Consider the following 21,079-nt stretch of genomic DNA (forward strand, 5'->3'; position numbering starts at 1 on the left):
TGAATGAAGAGATTGAGATGACATGAATTTGTTACCAATATAAAAATATTATTATATTTACTTCTTCACTAATAATATTGAAAATGCCAAATATCTGCTAGTGTTTAATAATGGCTTAATAGCAAAAGAAATGAACATATTATATAATTTCACTTAGACAAACTCCAGTTATATGAAAATACACTTTTGTTATTGTTCATATACTATAATTTCTAAAAGAGAAAATCAACAGTAATGTTAAATGAAATAAACGTATATTCATCAGATATTAGATTAGTTATTAATTTCAGCTTTATTCTGATTGAAATGTTTCCCAAAATGCTAGCACTCAGATTGTTCTTTGTCTGCCTCCATCAATAATTAAGGTTACAAAAAGTAATAAAATGACCAAAAGCAAGACATAAGAAAAATAAACATATGTATTTTGGAAGCTAAACAATAATTTCTGTAGTTATGATGTACACCATCTAAACTCTAAAATTATTCTAATATGAATATATTTTTATAGATATATCCTGATTGTTTGGCACAAGCTATCTATGTAACATTCCAGGAAGCATTTCCAGAGTCTAGTGAGCTCTTTAATGATGAATTTAAAGAAGATCTAGGAAACACCATATTTCTTTGGTTGTCAGGTATGAATTTATACAGTTTAAATGCTGATTCTTATTTTGATTTCTAAAACTTCTGTTTCAGTACTTTGTGGGCATACATCAGAAAGACAAAAAAAAGAAGGTAGTTCTATGTCTCATGAAACATGCTCTATTTCTACCTCTGCTTTAAAATAATAATAATGCTGCATTTTCTCCTGTCATTTTGTCAGACAAAATTAGTTACTGATATATAATCTAAATTTTTTAAATGGTGGTGTTATTGTGGACCAATGTGTTGCCATAGAAACAAAATCATACCATGCCACAAATTTAATGCCTATAGAGTAACAAAGCTAATCATAGCAACAACAAGAAATAAGCACAGTTCATGTCCTGATTAGATGTACTCAATTCCATGCATTAAATATGAAACTAAACAAACAAATACATGTAACCTATTTCCAAGCATAAGAGATGATCTGCTTAATTTTTACTATCCTACGCAATATTTCTGGCTTTTAAAAATATATAAAGCATACCAAAAAATCAGTTAAAGAATGAAGTAATTAGCATCACAAGTTTCAGATAAATGCCAGTCAAGGAATTTGAAATAACCTATGTTGAATATGTTAAAAACTCAAGTAGAAAAGGTAGGTAACATGTATGATCAGATGTGTAATTTCAACAGATGTGTAAACTATAAGAACCAGATGCAAAAGTTTGAAAAAAAAAAAACCACATTAACAGAGATGAAGAACATTTTTGAGAAATTTATCAAGACTTAACACAGCCAAAGTTTCCATTAGCCTGAAGGCAGACTAACTGAAATTATCTAAATTGAAAAAGGTTAAAATACAAACAAAAATCCAAGAATTGAGAAATAGCGTCAAATTATATAGCAAATACATATTTAATAGGAAATCCTGACCTAATAGGGTAGATACAGAATGAGCACTTGAATACTTAATAGCTGAGATTTTCCGATGCAGAAAAAAGTGGTTTTTTGGTTTTGTTTTTGTTTTTTGTTTTTTGTTTTTGCAAAACACAGTCCTGAACAAAAGATTTCATATGCTGAAACAGGGATTTAAATCTTACACCCTATGCAAAAAAATTAACTGAAATATTAGGAAAAACAGTGTTTAAAACTTTCAGTTAGAAATGGTTCCTGAGAATATCAAAAAGGAAAGTCAATGAATTTTACTTTATCAAAATTAATAACTTATGCTACTCCAAAATGTTTTTAATGTATTGCTCTTTTATATAGGGAACAAGTTTCACATATTTTACAATACAAATTTAGAAGTGTAGTGTTACATTCTAACCTCACTTTCCTAATGTCTTTATGTTTAAGAAATTTTTGTGATGGAAAACTGTCATTTCACTTCAGAATCACAGGCTTAATACTCCACTAGGTAAAGATATCAATGAATAGCAAGCAGGTGCTATTCCTCATAATTTACAGACAAAGGCTATAAATCATAACTAAATCCCCAAATGTCAATCTTATCCACAGGTTATATTGTTTTGTTTTCTGTGTTAGTCAACGCAGATAAGGGAGTCTTTTGGATAGTGGCTGATGCTACTCAGTTAGCCGCCATGCCCTGGGCCCCATTAAAATTATTCAAATAAGCTGCATGTAAGCTTTCTCACCTTCCTTTTTAAATACCTTTATAGGAAAACCCTATAAAGGCCGTTAAATTCATTTCATCATCTTCCTGCTGACTAATTCTAGGTTTCCTAGCATGCTTTCTAGCAGTTTGTGAAGAATAATTCTTCTATTAAAAATATACTCTCTTGGGCCCTGCACAATAGCCTAGAGGCTAAAGTCCTTGCCTTGCACAACCAGGATCCCATATGGGCTCAAGTTCACGTCCCGACGGCCCGCTTCCCTTCCAGCTCCCTGCTACACCCTCATGGGAGACCCAGAAGAAGTTCCTGGCTCCTGGCTCCTGGCTTCAGATCAGCTCAGCTCAGGCCGTTGCAGCCAGCTGGGGAGTGACTCAGCAGACAGAAGATCTTCCTCTCTGTTTCTCCTCCTCTCTGTATATCTGACTTTCCAATAAAAATTAATAAATCTTAAATATATATATACACATACACTCTCATGAAAGTCTAATTTGAGAAAAGACATACAATATTTGTGTTTTCCTTATTTCACTTAATGATCTCCAGTCTCATATATTTTGTTGCAAATGTCAAAATACTGGTTTTTATGTCTGTAGTATTGCACTGGGGATATATATTTCACACTTCATTCATCCACTAATCTTCTACGGCATTGATGGACATCTAGGTTAATTCTGTATCTTTGCCATTGGAAATTGGACAGCTGTAAACATGGTACAGATGATTCTTTCATGTACTGACTTCATTTTTCTTTGAAACTAATTTTAGAAGGGTGATGGCTGGGTTATAGGGTAGGTCCATTTTTGGTTTTTGAATAACTCCATACTAATTTCCATGACTGCGCTAAGTTGAATTCCTCCTGAAAGTGTTTTAGAGTTCCTTTTTCTCCAAGACTTTCCTAGTGTTTGTTTTCGCATAGTAGCCATTTTAACTGGAGGTGAGATATACTTTGTTGTAATTTTTGTTTGTTTGTTTGTTTGTTTTAACATTTGCCATTTGGATGGAGATCCTGAGCATTTTTTTCATGTGTCAATAATTTCTGTCTCTTTTACTTATCTGTTAATACAATTGTTTTGTTGGATTTCTTGAGTTGTTTATATGTTCTGGGTATTAATCCTTTGTAAGGAGTATAATCTACAAATGTTTTCTTCCACTCTGTTATCTCCTAACTTGTGGTAGTTATTTTGCTGTGCAGAAGCTTCTTTGCTTGATTTAATCCTGTGCATCTCTTTTTTGTTTGTTTGTTTGTTTTTATTGACTCTGCACTTAAGGCCTCACCTGAAATTCATCATCTTTTCAGTGACAGTCAGTTGATCTGTTGACTTAACAGTATATCAAATTTTCTATGCTATAAATTGTTTCAGGATATAAGCCATCTATCTATGAGAATTCTAGAGAATCAAACAGAAGGCTCCCTATAGTATGTCTAGGGATAACTCATTTTAAATCAGTGATAACTTATCTAAAAACATCTAGGAGATTTAATTTGATTACCTAATGTATCAGGTAATCCTCGCTTATCACTCTGCACTGAGAAAATATGGACAGTATTTTGGAGGATATCAATATATAGTGACAATGATGATAATAATAGCTCATGTTCCTGTGCTTTTCCTTGTACTAACGATGTTAAAATATATTTCAATTACCTCTCATGACAAATATATTAAGTACTGAAAGGAATTTATTTTTCTCAGTTTAATTATTGAAGATGCAGATGTTTAGAATGGTTAAATGATGTCTTGAACCCTAAACATCTTGTAAAGAATATAAGGCAACGTCCATGCAAAATACAAGATGCACACACACACACATATATACAAAATACAAGATATATGTGTGTAAACATGTATATACATATATTCTCATAGATAAACTTTCCCAAATAAAAAGAGGATTCCCAATGAAAGTATTAAATATACCTTGACATAGGATGTTAGACTATCGACTGTTGTCCGTACCTACAATGCCATGATACACTAAATAACAGAATGTTGGATTTGTAACTGTTCCTGAAGGGCTGTACTATTGTAATAATATGTGGGAAACAAACAAATAAATAAAAGTAGTTTTTGTCTGTAGGATGCCATTTATAATATTCATAAAATGCTATGCCAAATTAAAATCTATTTTCAAAATTTCAATTTCTTTGATTAAATATTTATTTTACATTAAGGTTTAAAACCACCAAGAGGCTTTTGGACTCATTGGAAACTAAAAGAACTTTCCACAATAACCACACATGGTAGCACAAAGACACCTGCAAAATCAATAAAGCAAAAGAACAGAAACGGTGAAGAACATGTGTCAGATGGTAAGTAATCTTTTAAATTATTGGAATAGTCGAAATAATATATATTAGGTTATTAATAATCTGAATTTTAAATTATTTTGAAGGTCTTGACATAATATTTGACTTATGGGTTAACAATGTTTTCTCAATTGCTATGATGTTTTATATTGATTTTATGAACTTTGTCTTTATGTATAATACAAATCTCACTTTTAGTTCTTTTGCTAAATGACTTAGAATGTGTTTTCATTCTATTTAAATTGTTTCTTTATAAGAGTTTTGGTTTTGTGACATATCTGTCAAGATTTACCTGAAACAATAAAAATTCCCTCTTGTATTTTCCTTATACATTTTAATTTGCAGATTTAATTTCTTAGTATGTTTGGAGTTTGTGTGGTTATGAGAGTGGTTCTACTCCTGTATAATTTTCCCAAAATATTTAGTACATACTCAATTTTACGACTATTTTATGTGTTAATTTACTTGCATGTATTTTTGTACTTTCTTTAGTTCTCTTGAGCAACATGCTAAATGTCTACATAGAACCCAAATTCTCATTTATTCTACATTAATAAGCTGCATAAAGCAAGTTTATTTTTTTCTTTGTTCATTCTGTGTCTCTAGTACCGATGTAGGTCTGATGCTCAGACCACTGTTCTGAAATTAAATAAGATTTGGCTCACTATTTTTTAAAGCTCATCAAATAATTTCACTGTGCAGGCAATGTTAAAAACTGTGGAGGAAACATCTTTGCAGGGAAGAAGAAAGACTGAAGTAGTCATTGTGCTATTCTGAAAGAAAGCTGCTCTGATTTGAAAAGTGATTTTATTACTTTATCACTATTTCTCTTGTGTGTGTACTGAGAGTTTAAATAATTGTTTTAGGTCATGTGGTTTCCCAAAATGCCCATAGATATTAACGTATTTGATTTCTATATTTCAGTAGCTACTTAAATTTCTAGTTGAATAATGTCACCCTTCATAGTTTTTCTAGAATTTAACTTTTTTATTGTTGTTATTTTGAGAATCTTTTCTGGGAATTTGAAATGGCAAGAGAGGTAGTACAGAATTTTGCATATCTAATTTTGCTTTACACATTCATCTTTGAAAAACGAACAAGCTGAACACAAAATTCAGCGGTTTTGGAGAATTTTCTATTTTGTTGCAATGTGCACTTGCAAAACAGTGATAAAAATAGCATAAAGAATTCTCATATATCCTGACCACCACTCATTCATATTTTTCCCACTTATCGTTCTCTCACCCTTTTTTCTCAAAGTATTGTTTCAGTTGTACTCAACAAATTTAAGTATGTTATATTTTATGGTCTAACTTAAAATATTTCCCAGTATTCATTGTAATTTGGTTCTGCTTTAATTTATGGGTTATTCAGAGGGTTATTTCCAAGTTCTTGTGCTTTTCTAGTTACCTTATAATTGCTAATTTCTAATTTAAAAATTAGTCTGAGAAAACATTCTGGACAATCTTTTGCAATGTTTTGAGACTTGTTTTATGCTCTAATACATGGTCTAGAATATGGTCTAGAGGAACATTTCATGTTCACTGTGAAAGTATACACTTTATAAACCTTAGTTAGTTAAAAATAGTTCGTAGTGTCATTGCAGTGTTGTCTGTCAGAGGTCATCCATAGCCTTTGGATCAAGTGTGACCTGTAGCATGTTTCTGCATGTCTCTATAAGTTTTAAGTTTTGTGGAAAATAGACTTTTCTTTTCTAGATATTTTAACTCTTTTTATTTGGGTGTTTGTGCGTTATAAGAGTTGTCATATATTCTACATATAGGTCCTTAATTTATTTATTCATTTATCTATCTATTTATTTATTTTTGGCAAATTTCCCTTCCCCAATATGTGGTTTGCCCTTTCATTTCATAAATATATCTTTGACGTCTAGACATGGTCCTCAGGTATTGTTGCACCAGCTTCCTCTTTTGATTCTGTATTAACCTGAGATAAAGATTCAAGGACGATCCACTCACATTTTCCAGAATACTTTAATTATACATCTCTGCCTTCTGTAATACACTGACCTATGAATTTTAGATTGCTTCAGCCTTCATGAATGCTAAGCTTTATTTTCACAACTCGGTGAGACTACTGAGTTTATTTTGATATCCACTCTTCACATCATACATTGAAAGTATCTACAATAAAGCATAAGCATAAACATGTTTATGCTTATGCTTTATTGTACAAGAAGTCTTATGTTTTTAAAGCAAATAAAGGTGTTTTAAAAGAAAATAAATAAATAAAAAGAAGCAAAACATGACAAGCGAAGGACTCTTTCACTTTTCTCTTCTGGAGATCACGATCCTGTGAAACCTGCTATCTGTATGTGTGACGCTATATTGCTTACTGGACTTCAATTATTTTTTCTTGGAAGTTCAAGTGTAGTATTTTTGGTTGATTTTTATTTTGCTTAAATTTATAAAAAGAGAACAGGCTTTACATACCTCCATGAAGACATTTGTACTTTCCTCCTTACTTCTTCAACTTAATCTTCTTTTCCTCCTTTCTTTCTCCTTTCCTAATTTTTCTTTTCAGTAAAACACAACCCATTCTGAAATCACAGGCTGGATGCACCACTAACTGGAAGAACACTCACTGCTCCACCAGGATACAGAAAAGGACCACAAACAGCATTCAATTCACAAGATGTCTGTTTTACTCCATGCATAAGTTTTGCTTTTTTTCTGTATTAACCAACACATATCAAAGGAAAAAAATTATTGTCTTCTTGGAATTGGCTAATATCACTAAGCATAATTGTTTCCAGTTGCATCTCTTTCGTTGCAAAAGACATGATTTCATCCCTTTATGGCTATAGGGTATTCCATCATGTATATATATCACATTTTCTTCACCTAGTCATTAGCTGAGGGATACCTGAATTGATTACTTATCTGAATTATTATTAATTGAGCTTATGTAACAATGGAAGTACAAATAATTCTATCATGTGCTGATTTCATTTTGTTTAGATAAATTCCCTTGAGTGGGTAGTTAGGTCAAAAGTTAGGCCTATTTTCAGATTTCTGAGAAATATCCATGCTGTCTTCAGTAATAGCTATTCTAGGTTTATTTTCCTGCTAATGTTTTCTCCACATCCTCACCAGCATTTTTTATTTTTTGAGTTTTGGATGATACCCTAGAATTCTAATAGTGCTGGGATGATTCTTCGTTGTGATTTTCATTTTTATCCTCCTGAACGTTAGTGATTGTGAATCTTTTTTTTTCCATATGCCTGTTAGCTATTTATATTTCATCCTTTGAAAATAGCTGCTCATGTCCCTTGCCCATTTGTTAGCTAGGTTGTGGTTGTTGTTGAGTTTCTTGAGGGTCTGGTATATGCTGGATATTAATCCTTTATTAGATAAATGATTTTCAGATATTTTCTCTGTTCTGTCAATTTCCTCTTCACTTTGTTCATTGTTTTCTTTGCCATGCAGCAGCTTTGTAACTTGATTGTAATCTCATTTATCTATATTGGTTTTATTGCCTGTACTTTTAGGATCATACCCAGGTATTCCTTTCTTATGCCAATGTCTCGTAATTTCTTCAGATTTTCCTCTAGTAATTTGATGGTGTCATGTCATAGATCTTGACCCTTGGTCCAATATGTTTTGATATTTTTTAGTAAGATATAAGGTAGGGGATCTTATTTCTACTTCTGCACAGGTAGGGCTAGTTTTTTTTTTTAATTTTAGATTATATTTACATAACTCATTAGGGTAGGAAGGATCAAGAGTTGGAGAAAAGTGGGTGTGATCGTTGTTTTCAAATTTTCTATTTCTTCTTCCTGTTTCTAAGGGGAAGGGAGAAGAAAAGGGGAGAAGCCATATCCAGCCTCCCAACTGCCCAAACCTGGGGATGGCGATTGGCCACCTAGTATCAACCCAGGGTCCTGATGTGACACAGACTCTGAGGGTTCTGCCAGGCGGTTTTGATATTGCTGAAATGTTGTCAGTCTCACCGATCTAAGAATGAGGGAACACTTTCAATGTCCACTAGCTGACGTATTCTACCTTAGAGTTGCCATTTGCCCAGATATTTGCTGTTATGATTTGACAGGGGTAGTTGTCCAATTTGTTCTGCCCTCCTTCTTCTGGCATGGAGCCGGATGTCTTCAGTAGGCCTCAATGGGATGCCATATTCTTCATGTTGATCTGGGCCAGTTATCCAAGAGTCTTTTCCACTGAGGAGGACTGCTTCTTGCACTCATCTACAAGGACTGTGTCCTTTCAGAGGAGTTCCCCAGGCTCCTCTATCAGGTCTCCTTCCAGTGGCAGATGTTGTGCACACTGATGGGGCGTTGCCAGATTGACTTTGTCCATGTCTTGTTCTGGCAGGAACAGTGTCCCTTCCCAACCGGCCCACATCCATTCTGGCTCTTACTGTTGGGTGTTTCAGACCAGCTACACCTGGTCCACAACCAGACATAGCTCTCACACTGTTCAGCAGGAGCCTTAGCCTAGCCCAGCCCATTTTACACCCAGCCCGGGTCTCACGAGTACCAGCGGATGCTGGAGTCTAACCTAGTCTGGTGTTCCCCAGAACCAGTCCTCACCCATGCTGAGGGAGACTGTAGCCATGGCCAGCACAGCCTGCTGCCCCCATTCCAGCTCACACACTCAACAGTGGGAACCACAGCTCAGCCAGGGTGTCTCCCCAACCAGACCTATTCCAAGCCACAGTTCTTGCATATGCCAATGGAGATTGTTGTTCTACAGGGGTGAGCACACATACCCTCCCACAGATTCTGCCCCCAGACCTAATTCACTCACATACTGGTTAGTGTCATGGCCCAGCCTCACATTACTGATTGCCTGTTCTGACTCTCACTGGTAGGTGCTGTAATCTAGCCCTGCCAGGCAGGCAGGCCCCTGCCCCTAGCTTTGTGCCTATAAGTGGTAATTGGTGATAGTAGATGCTAACTACCCAAGATCAGGCTTCCCATATGTGCTGGTACTTCAGTCTGACTTAAATTTCCTTAAAGTAACTTCAAGTTCCTGCCATTCCCCACTCCAAACAGCTCAATCTCATCCCTCTAGCTTACCTGCTAGTACAATGGCTCTGTCCATGGAAATCCCTAGAAAGTCAATTCTCACCTGGACATGAACCCTCAGTTCCCCATTCTCCCCCACTTGTGCATCCCCTGACAGCCTGTAGGCCCACACCCCCAAGTCCCCAGAGCTCATCACTGGCTGGCAAAAGGACTTTTCCAGGTGCCATTGGCATCCTGGCTGCCCAAGCCAAGATCCAGCTGGCCACAGCTATGCAGCTAGTGGGATGGAAATCAAGGATCACATGCCTAGGCTGCCCAAAATCCCAGCGGATGCAGCTTCACAACTGGTAGGGTGTAAATCCCAGGTCGTGTACCTAAGCTGACCAAAATCCCACCAGCCACAGCTAAGCAGCTGATAGCATGGAAACCCCAATTTTTGCATCATCATTGTTTAAGAAACTTTCCTTTCTTCAAAGAGTAATTTTAGTTCATTTGTCAAAGATTAGTTGGTTGCAGATGCATGCATTTGCTTTAAATACCTGATTGCTGTAGAATTTGATACTATGGTACTATAGTCACATCTGCCTGTTGATTTCATCTCTTAGTCACTGCATAATGACCTTCTTTGTCTCTTTTAACAGTTTTTGTCTTAAAACCTATTTTAATAGGTTTTAGCTACTTTTTGACTGCCAAGTTGTAAGCAATATATGAAGAGACTGTGAGGTCAGGAAGTGCTGCATTCAGTCAACAGCCAATAAAGACTTGAAGCATGTTCCTCTCTGAGTTTTTTAAATTATTAATTATTTTATTTTTGATGATTTCTACATAATTGATTAGGGTGATTTGGGTCAAGGACTTCAGGAAGGTGGGTGAGATCACCATTTCTACATTCTCTGTTTTTCCTTCTTGTATCTGGGGGAAAGGGAGAGACAAGAAGAGAAGCCACACCCAGCCTCCCAAATGCCTCTGTACCCTGGGATGGAAAACAACCACCAGACACCACCCCAGGGTTCCCGATGTAGGGCATGCTTTAAGGGTCCTGCTCAAGAGGTTTCGAAAGTTCAATAGTTCTGAATTACTGCTGATCTATTCCAAGCATAATGAAATCTCTCCAGAATTCACTGTCTGACATAGTCCACCTGAGAGTCTCCATTTGTCCAGTTATTCACTGCCAACACGTGGCTGGGATAGTTGATCAATTTGTTCTGTCCACTCGGCCTGCTCCAGGTTCCAGATCTCACACATGCCAGCGGGTGCTAAGCCCTTGCCCAGCATAACCTGCTCCTCCATCTTGTCCTATTATGAGTTGTTGAATGTTGCTGCCTGGCCCACCTCACACCGTTTTAGGATGCACGTGCATGTGCTACAGTCTGGACCTGAGCAGACTATTCTCAGTCCCTGTACCTGTGAGTATTGGTAGGTTCCATGGTCACACCTGGCTCAGCTCATCCCCACCCCAGCTCTTGAGCTAACCAGTGGGACTTGCATTTCCACAGGGTTTGATCCATGTACCGCTGACAGAATCTACCGCCGTACCTGGTTCTCTCATGTACTGGTTAGTGTCATGGCCCTATGTAATGTGACCCATCCTCTGTTCCAACATTCAGTCAGGTACTTGGATCTAGTCCTGTTAGACAGGCCCCCAGCCCTAGCTTTTGCATGGACTGACATGTGGTGGTCAGTGATGTTCCATGCTAACAAGCTCAACTCTGAATTCACATGTGGGCTGGTGCATGAGTCTGACCCTTACAGATCTTCTAATTTCTCCCTTCCAAACCACCAGATCTCAGTCCCCTCACTTACCTCCCAAGTACAGTGGCCCTGTCACTGAGTGTCCCTCAAGATTCATTCTTCACCTACACATATTGTGTTCTTATCAATGGATGTTCATAAGCAGTAATTCCAGACCACTAAGACCCCAGAGCTCACCTCCAGGTGGCCAGCAGGTGATGCCCAGCTCCATTGTAGCTCCCCACAAGCCCAGGATTTGCCCACCACTTGGCAGTGGTGGACGGGGAACTAGGAGCCCCAGCAGGAAACCTGTTCCAGCATGGATTCTCCCAGCCACAGTTACCTGGCTGGGAGAGCCAGACACTCACACCTCTGAACAGATTTGCCTGGACTCTGCCCACCAACATGGTGGCAGTGGGCAGGACCATGATCCTGAGCATGCCCAGAGCCATCTGAGATCTACCTGCAGCATGATTGTCATGGGCAGAGGAAATTCTCAAACCTTGGGCATGAACAAGCCCAGGATTCACCCACCACTTGGCAGTGGTGGACAGGGAACTAGGATCCCCAGCAAGAAGCCTGGTCCAGCCACAGTCACGTGACTGGGAGATTCAGATACACACACACCTCTGAGCAGGCTTACCCGAACTCCGTTTTCTGAATTTTTGATGAAATAAGTGAGTCACCTATCTGAAGCATGCTCATGTTCCTGAAGCATGCCTAGGTTCTAAACCACTGATAAACGATGATACAATAAATATTGATACTTTAAGCCATTTAGTTTTCATGTTATACAAGAATAAGTAGTATTGCCAATCCATATCTGAATGCATCAAGAAAGGACTTGATGTGTCATCTTCAAGCCCAATATTGTCACTGACATTTCAATATTATGATAAAAATACTGATGATATGAAAAAATAGATTTGCATAGGCTCTCTTAGATGCAATAATTGAGCTTTTGGAAAATAAAACCACATAATAAATGAAAGGAAAGCATAAGAGGCTATCTTCTCAAGTGAAAATAAATACCTGGTTCCCTGAGATGTATAATTTCAAAAAGAAGGAATCGAAGTTTTGAGAAGAAAGGAGGATTTTATTATTTCTTGCTTCCTATAAATTTTTCTTTATTTAAAAGAAGCCAGCTCTTGACAAACTATTCAAAATTGGAAGATGGTGTGTGGGAACATATGTGACCATAAACGAACAAGTCACCTGTATTAAAAGCAGCTGATTCATAGAATAAGTAGAGACATAGAATAAAGAGTAACCTGACAACAATGCTGAAGCAGTAAGACAGGAAGTTTTAATGAACTGTTTCATAGTTGGTTACACATTTAGCACTTAAACAAGACAGACCAATTAATAGATATTTTTTAAGAAATGTTTTAGAATGTGTATCATAAAAATGGTCAAGGCTAATAATCATTCGGTGCCACACATTAATCATTGTGGCTTACATCCATTCTGATACATCAGTGATATATTCCAATTGACCAGTAACCACTCATATGGGCCAGTAAATATTTTTATACTATTCCTGTACATAGTAAATTCATTTTAAGTTTTGCTTTTATTTAGACATGTGTTATTTATTTATAGAGTTGAAGAAAGGGAGGTAGAGGATTTTGTGTTTCATATTCATGCAAGACAAATATGTGGAAATAAAGAAGGGGTGTAAATAAGGCCACATGATAAATCTTGTGTGTTCTTCTGAAGCATGAGTTTGACTCACTGGTATTAATTGCAGACATTCTTTATTTTAGTGCAAACACAAATGTATAAAATGCAGAAAATTGTTTGTATTTTAAGACATGAGATATTGTGAGGAATTTTTTTGTCTTTGGTCAGGACACCTATGCATTATTCCTTAAGAGCAATAGTTCTATGCTTTGCTATACTTATTCTATGTTCAATGTTATACATGTTTCAGTACAAAATTGTGACAGTAACTACTTAAAGGATATGTACCTATGGAATTGCATTTACTACAGCTGTGTCCCATAGCCATCTATTTCTTTGGCACTACAGAGAGCCAGCAGAGCAAACTCTTAGGACATAGAAGCTCTAAGCACATTTCTCTAGCATCTCTTCTTTACTGTCACTAAATTGATTTTACAGCCAGCTTGAAGACTGATAATTCATATTATATTTGATGTCAAAATCATTTACTTCATCAAAAGTATATTTTATTTTATTAGCAGTCGTATTTTTATCTTTTCTTTCCTGATTATTGGAAACCTCTGCATTCAACTTACTTTCCCTTTTAAAAGCATTTGTTACTCTATTCATAAGGATAATTTTCACAAGGTTTTCCACTTATAAATGATACATATAAGAGTTGAATAAGAATCATGATTGGAAATTAGAATATTTTTAAGTCACATCATCACAATATAGTCTAGTCCTTATGTGTGAAATGATTCACAAAACTTTTGATCATGTGTCAATAAAAATAAAATGCAAAAACAGAAGACTACTAGCTAATAATCATCATCTAATAGCATATTAAATTACCAAGACTCTGCTGACCCATCCAACTACATAAATTTAGCTATAGAAAATCTGAGTTTCCAGATCTACAAAAGAGTAAGAGGGTTAAACATTCTTACAGTTTTAGAATTCTATAATTTTAAGTGTATGCAACTAGAGCACATTTTACTGTCTAAAATTTTTGTAATATATGTTTCAAAGAGGAGTAAAACAAAGAATTAAAAGTATATGTTCCTAAAAAGACTTTTTAAATAACCTAGACTACCAGAAACTCACTTACTACTAATGATGATTTTTACCTAATTCTGCACTGCTGTATCATTTGGTGATAACTATAACTCCATAGATAAGGAATACTTGGTCCTAACAGAACTAGCATCTTGTTTGTATATACACACTATTCCTGTTTAAGTTTTTATGTAGTCATATTTCTCTGTTAACTTTTTAAAATGAAGTTAAGATTAGTATAATTTTGAACTTTTAAAAATATTCTATTTTATGGAAAAATTTTTATCGATACTGCTCTAGGCACAAAGAAAATTAATACGAAAAAGTTCAGTTCTCCTCTGTCCTCAAGATATTCATAGATTGCAGTCACAAAAGCCTCAACTAGGGACCTGGGCCAGCAAGACCTATAAGCCATGTGATAATTTGGAATCACATTCAAGACTTCCTCCCCAGTTTAGATCTGAGGGAAGGCAATGAGTTCTAACCTCTTGCAGCCTGGCAATGCAGGTGATCCATGAGAAAATCAAGTCACTGGTTTCAGTTCATCTACCCTCTTCATGCAACTCTCACTTATAAGTACATTACCAAATAATACTTATGAGCAGAATTTTGATGCCAGGTGTTTTGAATTTAAAGTACGATGAATGGCACCCAATGATTTAAGTAAAGGTTTACCTTCCATTTGGTGACTGTAAAAGCAATGTTAAGGTCTGTCAGTGTTAGAACTTTAAAGTGAAAACTCATTTTTTTTTCTGATATGTCTGTGATCCCTAGTCCGCCCTCAAGTCTTTGTGTTACTCAGGGTCCTAAATGCTTTGTTTTGGGCGTTGTGCTCTTGCCGTCTCACAGAAGGAAAAAAAATCTATATATGTATGTATATATATAATTTATATATAAAAATTACATATAATGTATAATTATATGTATAACATTCAATGCTGCCATCTTTTGGATGGAGGATATCTGTAGAGATTGAAAATTTTCCAACTTAAATTTTTTAAATCTGCAAGTTATCTAGAGTGATGTTACTTATAGGATCCAATTTAGTTGGCAAGAGTATTAGCAAACCATTTTTCACCTATTTGTACTGCTCCCTGTAAGACACTGCTGTAAGCACTGCTGCAGGCTGTCATTTTTGTCTGCCGTCCAGGATTTGCTGGCCCAGGTACTGTGTGTTACACTTAGTGTCAGTCACATGGGGAGGGGAAATTTGCACTTGGGTCAAGCAGTTTGTTATTTAAAAATTAAGAGCATATGAAACAGATACAGCTTATTAAGGATTTTTTTATAAATAACATAAACTTAAATAACAAAACAATAAAGTTCAAATACAACTTAAAATAGAGTTTAATGCTGTAACCACAGAAACAAAGCATGATTATTTGTGGGAAGAACATATTCCAGAATATGAGTTATGTGAAAGACAGATTATGTTATTAGGAAAAAAAAGATTTCTGAATTTTACTTTTACAGGTTATAAAAAGTTATGTTGTGGCAAGTGAGATGAAATATAGTATTGTCATTATTGTTATTCTATATACAAGATTTTTGAAAACATCCTTTTAGCAACTGCTTTCAATTGAGCAGCATTAGGCATTTTGTTCTTAGGCACAATCATGTACTAATCTCATGATTTTTAAAACTATTTGAGTCAGTTCCACAACAGAAATTTTGAAGATTTTTCTTTTTTCTCTGATTGGTGTTTAAGTGGGCATTTTTTTTACTAAAACAAATTTTAAATACTGCTCATCTTTCATAATTAATGTTGATTTGATTATCTGACAGTCATTCCAGCAGCCTTTAGGTCTGAAATATCTATATAACATCATCTGCATTATTCTTATTATTATAGCAGCCATTTGATAAGCAGATAGGACTATTTAAATAATCATTATCAGATAATCAAATCTAACACACATTTAAGGGTAAATTAATTTAAGAAAAAAGATACTATTACTAACACCATGATTGTACAACCAGTTTTACAATTTTTTACAACTTTTAGTTACTAAATCTGATTTTTGTGTATAGTTTTTCAAATCTTTCTTTAATGCAGTCTCTTAAAATAAACATAAATCCGCAAGTCCAGCTTGATCAGTTTTTTCAGTAGTTTTCCAGCCTTTCTTGGTTTCTGAAAAAAAAATAGAGAGAGAAAAAAAGAAAGAAAACAGTCCACTTGAAGAAACTCCCTGCTGGAACTGGTTTCTTACATACTGTGAATGATTATGTTATTGCCATAGGAAGAAAGTGGGCTGTTTTTTGTTCTTTCTTTGTCTTTTTCCCTTTTACCGCAGCCCCCTTTTGATTTAAGGCCACAAACATTTCTCCTCCACTGTGTGTCCATTTAGCTGATGCATATGTGTTGTAATGGTTTTCCAGAATTAATTCTTTGAAGTTGCAGTCTTCATTGCATTCTTTCTGTTAAAACAACAAATAAACAATATTATCCAAATGCCTTTAAACAGTACAATTAAGCAAAGAATAAGCAAGTAATATTCAAATGAAGTTTTAAAAATTTATTTGTCATTTATTTAAAAGTCAGAGTTAGAGAGAGGGACAAACAGATCTTCCAACTGCTGGTTAACTCCCCAAATGGCTGCAATGGCCAGAGTTCAGCCAGGCTGAAGCCAGGAGCCAGAAACTCCTTCCAGGTCTCTAATATGGGTTCAAGAGTCCAAAAACTTGAGCCATCCTCTGCTGTTTTGCAGGAAGCAAGGTCAGAAGTGAGGCAGCCAGGTGTCCAACCAGTACCCATATGGGATGCTGGCACAGTAACTGGTGGCTTTACATGCTATTCCACAGTGCTAGCCCCATAATTGGTCTTATAAAATTTTCAGTTAAACAGGCCTAATACTTAGTAGTATTTTGCCAAAATGCATCTTAAATTTCAAAAATGAAATAAAATAATACAAAATTTATTTATGCAACAAGGACTTTGAAAATGTTGCTTTTTGGCAATTCTGCTGTTATTGTTTTGTTTTTGTTTTTGTATGAGGACATATTTCCTCCCAACTAGCGCTCATTTTCCCATACCAGAATCACTGATTCTTTACCCATTGGATATCTGGTATAGTCAATAGATTATTTGTCTCCCTCAGGTCAGGGACAGATTTCACAAGTTTTCTTGATTAATTATTACATTGATTACAGTGAGAAATAAAAATTTAATATATTCTTCCATGCAATCATCCCTTTATTCCATCAACCCCATATTTTTATTTAGTTAGCCTGGGTTAGGCATTATGCTGAGTTTTAGGAATTTTAAAGAAAGGCAATATAATTTATTAGAGTGGGATGACTGTTACATATCTTGCATTGTAATAAATTGAGAACAATGAAATACTTAAAGGAAAAAGTCTTTGATTGTGAGATTAATGTTGATAAATGAACTGAACACTTCATGATTTTTCCCCAAGAGTTTTCATGTCAGCAGTGTTCAAATTACCTGAAAAAAAATGTTTTGATACTGACAGATGGAAATTTTAGATATCTAGGATCTAAAAACGAATATGATATTTTAGAACTGGAAGAATCCTTACAGATCAGTCATTGTTACTAAGTCATTGTTGCAGCTCCAGAAATCAAAGAGCTACAGCAATTTGTCAATGGTCACATAAGAAATAAAATGATAATGATTTAGTGTAAGTCATTGTAATTAAATCACTAAATTCCCTAGCTGGAAAAAACAATTCCAGTTTTAGTTTTCTTGAAGGCAAGATATTTTTATTAAAAAAAAGTGCAAAAACGTAAGGCTGAGCCATCATTATCAGTACCGTTGCGTAGAGTTTTCCTTCTTTGCTCATTGCAAGATAGTATTCACTTTCCACCCCTTTGATTGCCACAATTCCAACTGCCACAGTCCTGATTTCCATGATATCTGCAAAGAAGCACATGTCAGCTATTCACTCAACACTGAAGATTATTAAAGAATAAATATTTGTTCTTATTTCTGTCACACTGGAAGTTAAGATTAATGTGCTTATTTACTCAGCCAGGGTCATGCATAACCCAAGCGAATGTAGTCGTTAAATGTGTGAAATACAAACTCATAAGTTCTTATTTTGCAGAAAAATGGTATCTGTATTAGATACCTGGATTTCTTCTATAGAACTCCATTCCTGACTTTCTAGAATAATAAGAGCAATAGCTCATGTTCATTGAACTTGTTCATAGCACATGCCACACACTTTTCAGGTGCATTTGTGCACTGACTGTGAAGCAGGTGCTGAGGAAGGCCCCATTTAACAGATCAAGAAATGGAAGCACAGAGAAAGTATGTTATCTCTCCTAGTTTATATGAATGATATATGGCAGAAGTGGAGTTTGTACTCTCATTATTTAATACTATGAGTGTATACAATAATCCAATACTTTTTCCCCCATATTATTACGATAGTATAGTCCTTTATAAGGAGTTATAATTACATCAATCTATTATTTAAGTGTTCTTCTGTGTAATTATCTTGAAAATTATTGTTGACAAAATAGCTCTTGAATATATAGAAAATGATAAAATTACAACTAGCTCAACTCTAACTGATGATAAACATTTTATGCTACCTTAAAAAACTTTAAATTCATCAAGTCTTGAAAACTACTTAAAACAAATTTATAACTTCTCTTCACATAAAATTTTATAACTTTAAACCTTTCTATTTGTGAAACTTTCTTCAAATATGTACTTACATAGAATATTAACCCAGTATTTTATTATATTCCTTAAATAGTGTATTTTAATGATTCATTCTAACTATGTTAAAATCTCAGGAAATATTTTAGATGCTGTAGGAATGGATAGTTTAGTATGCTTTATCTGTGACTTCCTGTGAATTAAATTTGCTTTTGCTGCATAAAGATGAAACCCTGAAACATTCTCTTGCCTGTTCCTATAACACAGGGGTTAGGACAATTCCAAGTGAAAGTGATCTAAGTATATGAAGTGTCCAAAAACCATGTTCTCCTATGGCCTCACTTAATTAAAGGAAAAACTGTTTTTGTTATATACTTCCAACCTTATCCTCTTAACTTTTCTTTCGCTTAAATCATGTTCCCTGAATAATAAAATTACTATTCGTATCTTTGCCATTTAATGTAGTCTAGCAAGTATTTGTCATCTGTTAGATCTGTTTGCCATAAGCTGCATCACTTTTCCAAATATATTATTCTTAGCACTAGCTAAAGTTTATGGACCTGAATTTTTCAGCTACTCATGTAAAAATCGATTTTAATTGTTTAGTGTTTAGGAGGTATTGTCATATATATGGTAATTCACAGTGACAATAATATGTTCTCGCAAGTATACAAGCAACCAGGACACTCATTCTTTGCTGGTGAGAAAACAAAAATGGACAATTTGAAAGGCCATTTGACAAATGTCTTACAAACTGAACATATTCTTAAAATAAAATCCAGCAATTGTGCCATTAGCTGTTTATCAGATTGAATATAAAGCTTCTCTGCACGCAAAAACCAGAACATGAATGCTTATAGTAGCTTTGATAATAACATTCAGAAGCAGGAGGCAACCAAGTTGTTCAGTAGGTGAGAGGGTAAACAAACTGGTGCATTGGTACTCTGAAATATTGTGTAATAGTAAAAATCAAGCCATAAAAAGACATGAAAGAGCTTTAGGTGCATATTGATAAATTAAAGAAGCTGCTCTCTCTTAGTCTGCCTTCCAAAATAAGGTTTTAGAAAGAAAGAGGAGGAAGGAGGGTAGTGGGAAGAGGTGAAGAGGAAGAGAAGGAAAAGAAGGAAGGATGGAGAGATGACTGAAGGGAGGAGAGGAGGGAGAGCCTTCTGTTGTGGCATAGCAAGTAAAGGCCTAAGAGGCCAGCATTCCCAGTGGGTGCCAGTCCAGTTCATGTTTCCTGACTGCTCCCTTTCTAATCCAGCGCCTTGCAAATGGCCTGGAAAAAGCAGCATAGGATGGCCCTAGAGTTTGAGCTCCTTTCCCCAACATGGGAGACCCAGATAAAGCTCTTGACTTTGGGCTGGCCCAGCACTGGCCATTATGGCTTTTTTTAGGAAATGAGGTAGAAGATGGTAAATCAATCTCTCTCTCTCTCACTCTCTGTCTCGCTTGCTGTCTCTCTGCCTCTCATTCTTATTTTTTTTTTATTTTATGTTGTAATTCCATAAGGTCTGGGATTCCCCACCGCCACCCAATTCCCACCCCCAACTGATTTTCCCCATATTATTACGATAGTATAGTCCTTTATAAGGAGTTATAATTACATCAATCTATTATTTAAGTGTGCCCCAACATTGCTTATACAGACAATGTCAGACAATCCAGCATCCCGTTGTCTAGATATGTCCAACAGTTTTTTTGGGAGTCCTTCTTTGACTTGGAAGTAGGGATGCATATTGCATTGTATCTTTACATCCGATATGGTAGTCTCTACTACACCATCACTATACAGTCCCTTAAATGAGAACCACAAAACAAAGTCGACAACAGGTATGAAGTTAAAACAATAATAAAAATTTACAGCACCATGGAGTTGAAAAAGTGTACCACTGAATAATCAACTCATGGGTGATGTAAAGAAAACACAAAAGCATCTTGGGTAAAATGATGCCACCGTAAATCCATGAGCCAACAATGAATTTGACAAGAGAAAAGTGATGATTTGGAAGAAATGAAAATTAAATAAAAACATCAAAACTCGTGGGATGCAGCAAAAACAGTATGGAAAGGGTTGTTGAAGTTAAATTTTGCAAGATGGCTGCTATATTAGAATATATGATATTTGTCCTTTTGGGATTGACCTGTTTCACTGAGCATAATGGTCTCTATTTGGGACCGTCTAATTGCAAATGATATAATTTCATTCTTTTTAATGGCTGAGTAACATTCCATGAACTAGATGTACCAGTTTCTTTAACCACTCCTCTTTGGATGGACATCTGGATTGTTTCCATGTCTTTGCTGTTGTAGACTGTGCTGCTACAAACACAGGATTACAAATCTCCTTCTCATATGCAGTTTTCATTTCCTTTGGATATATTCCCGGGAGTAGAATAACTGGGTCATATGGCAGGTTTATTTGCAATTCTCTAAGCATTCCCCATACTGATTTCCATAGT

General features: G+C 35.5%; 2 protein-coding genes across 2 annotated transcripts in view; one reads left to right on the top strand and one right to left on the bottom strand.

Moving 5' to 3' along the window:
- The window catches only part of FAM227B (family with sequence similarity 227 member B), a 151,397-nt gene that overhangs the window by 30,637 nt on the left and 99,681 nt on the right, over nucleotides 1-21,079 (top strand). The window contains exons 10-11 of the mRNA XM_058665880.1: nucleotides 509-635; nucleotides 4,396-4,533. Coding sequence (XP_058521863.1) covers nucleotides 509-635; nucleotides 4,396-4,533 — 265 coding nt within the window. The remainder of the gene's footprint in view (nucleotides 1-508; nucleotides 636-4,395; nucleotides 4,534-21,079) is intronic.
- Nucleotides 12,342-21,079, bottom strand: part of FGF7 (fibroblast growth factor 7) — a 55,530-nt gene continuing 46,792 nt past the window's right edge. Inside the window, exons 3-4 of the mRNA XM_004578087.4 lie at nucleotides 17,761-17,864; nucleotides 12,342-16,405 (exon numbers count right to left, since the gene is read on the bottom strand). Coding sequence (XP_004578144.1) covers nucleotides 16,211-16,405; nucleotides 17,761-17,864 — 299 coding nt within the window. The 3' untranslated portion in view covers nucleotides 12,342-16,210. The remainder of the gene's footprint in view (nucleotides 16,406-17,760; nucleotides 17,865-21,079) is intronic.

This window comes from Ochotona princeps, chromosome 6 (assembly GCF_030435755.1).
Source record: "Ochotona princeps isolate mOchPri1 chromosome 6, mOchPri1.hap1, whole genome shotgun sequence".
NCBI lineage: Eukaryota > Metazoa > Chordata > Mammalia > Lagomorpha > Ochotonidae > Ochotona > Ochotona princeps.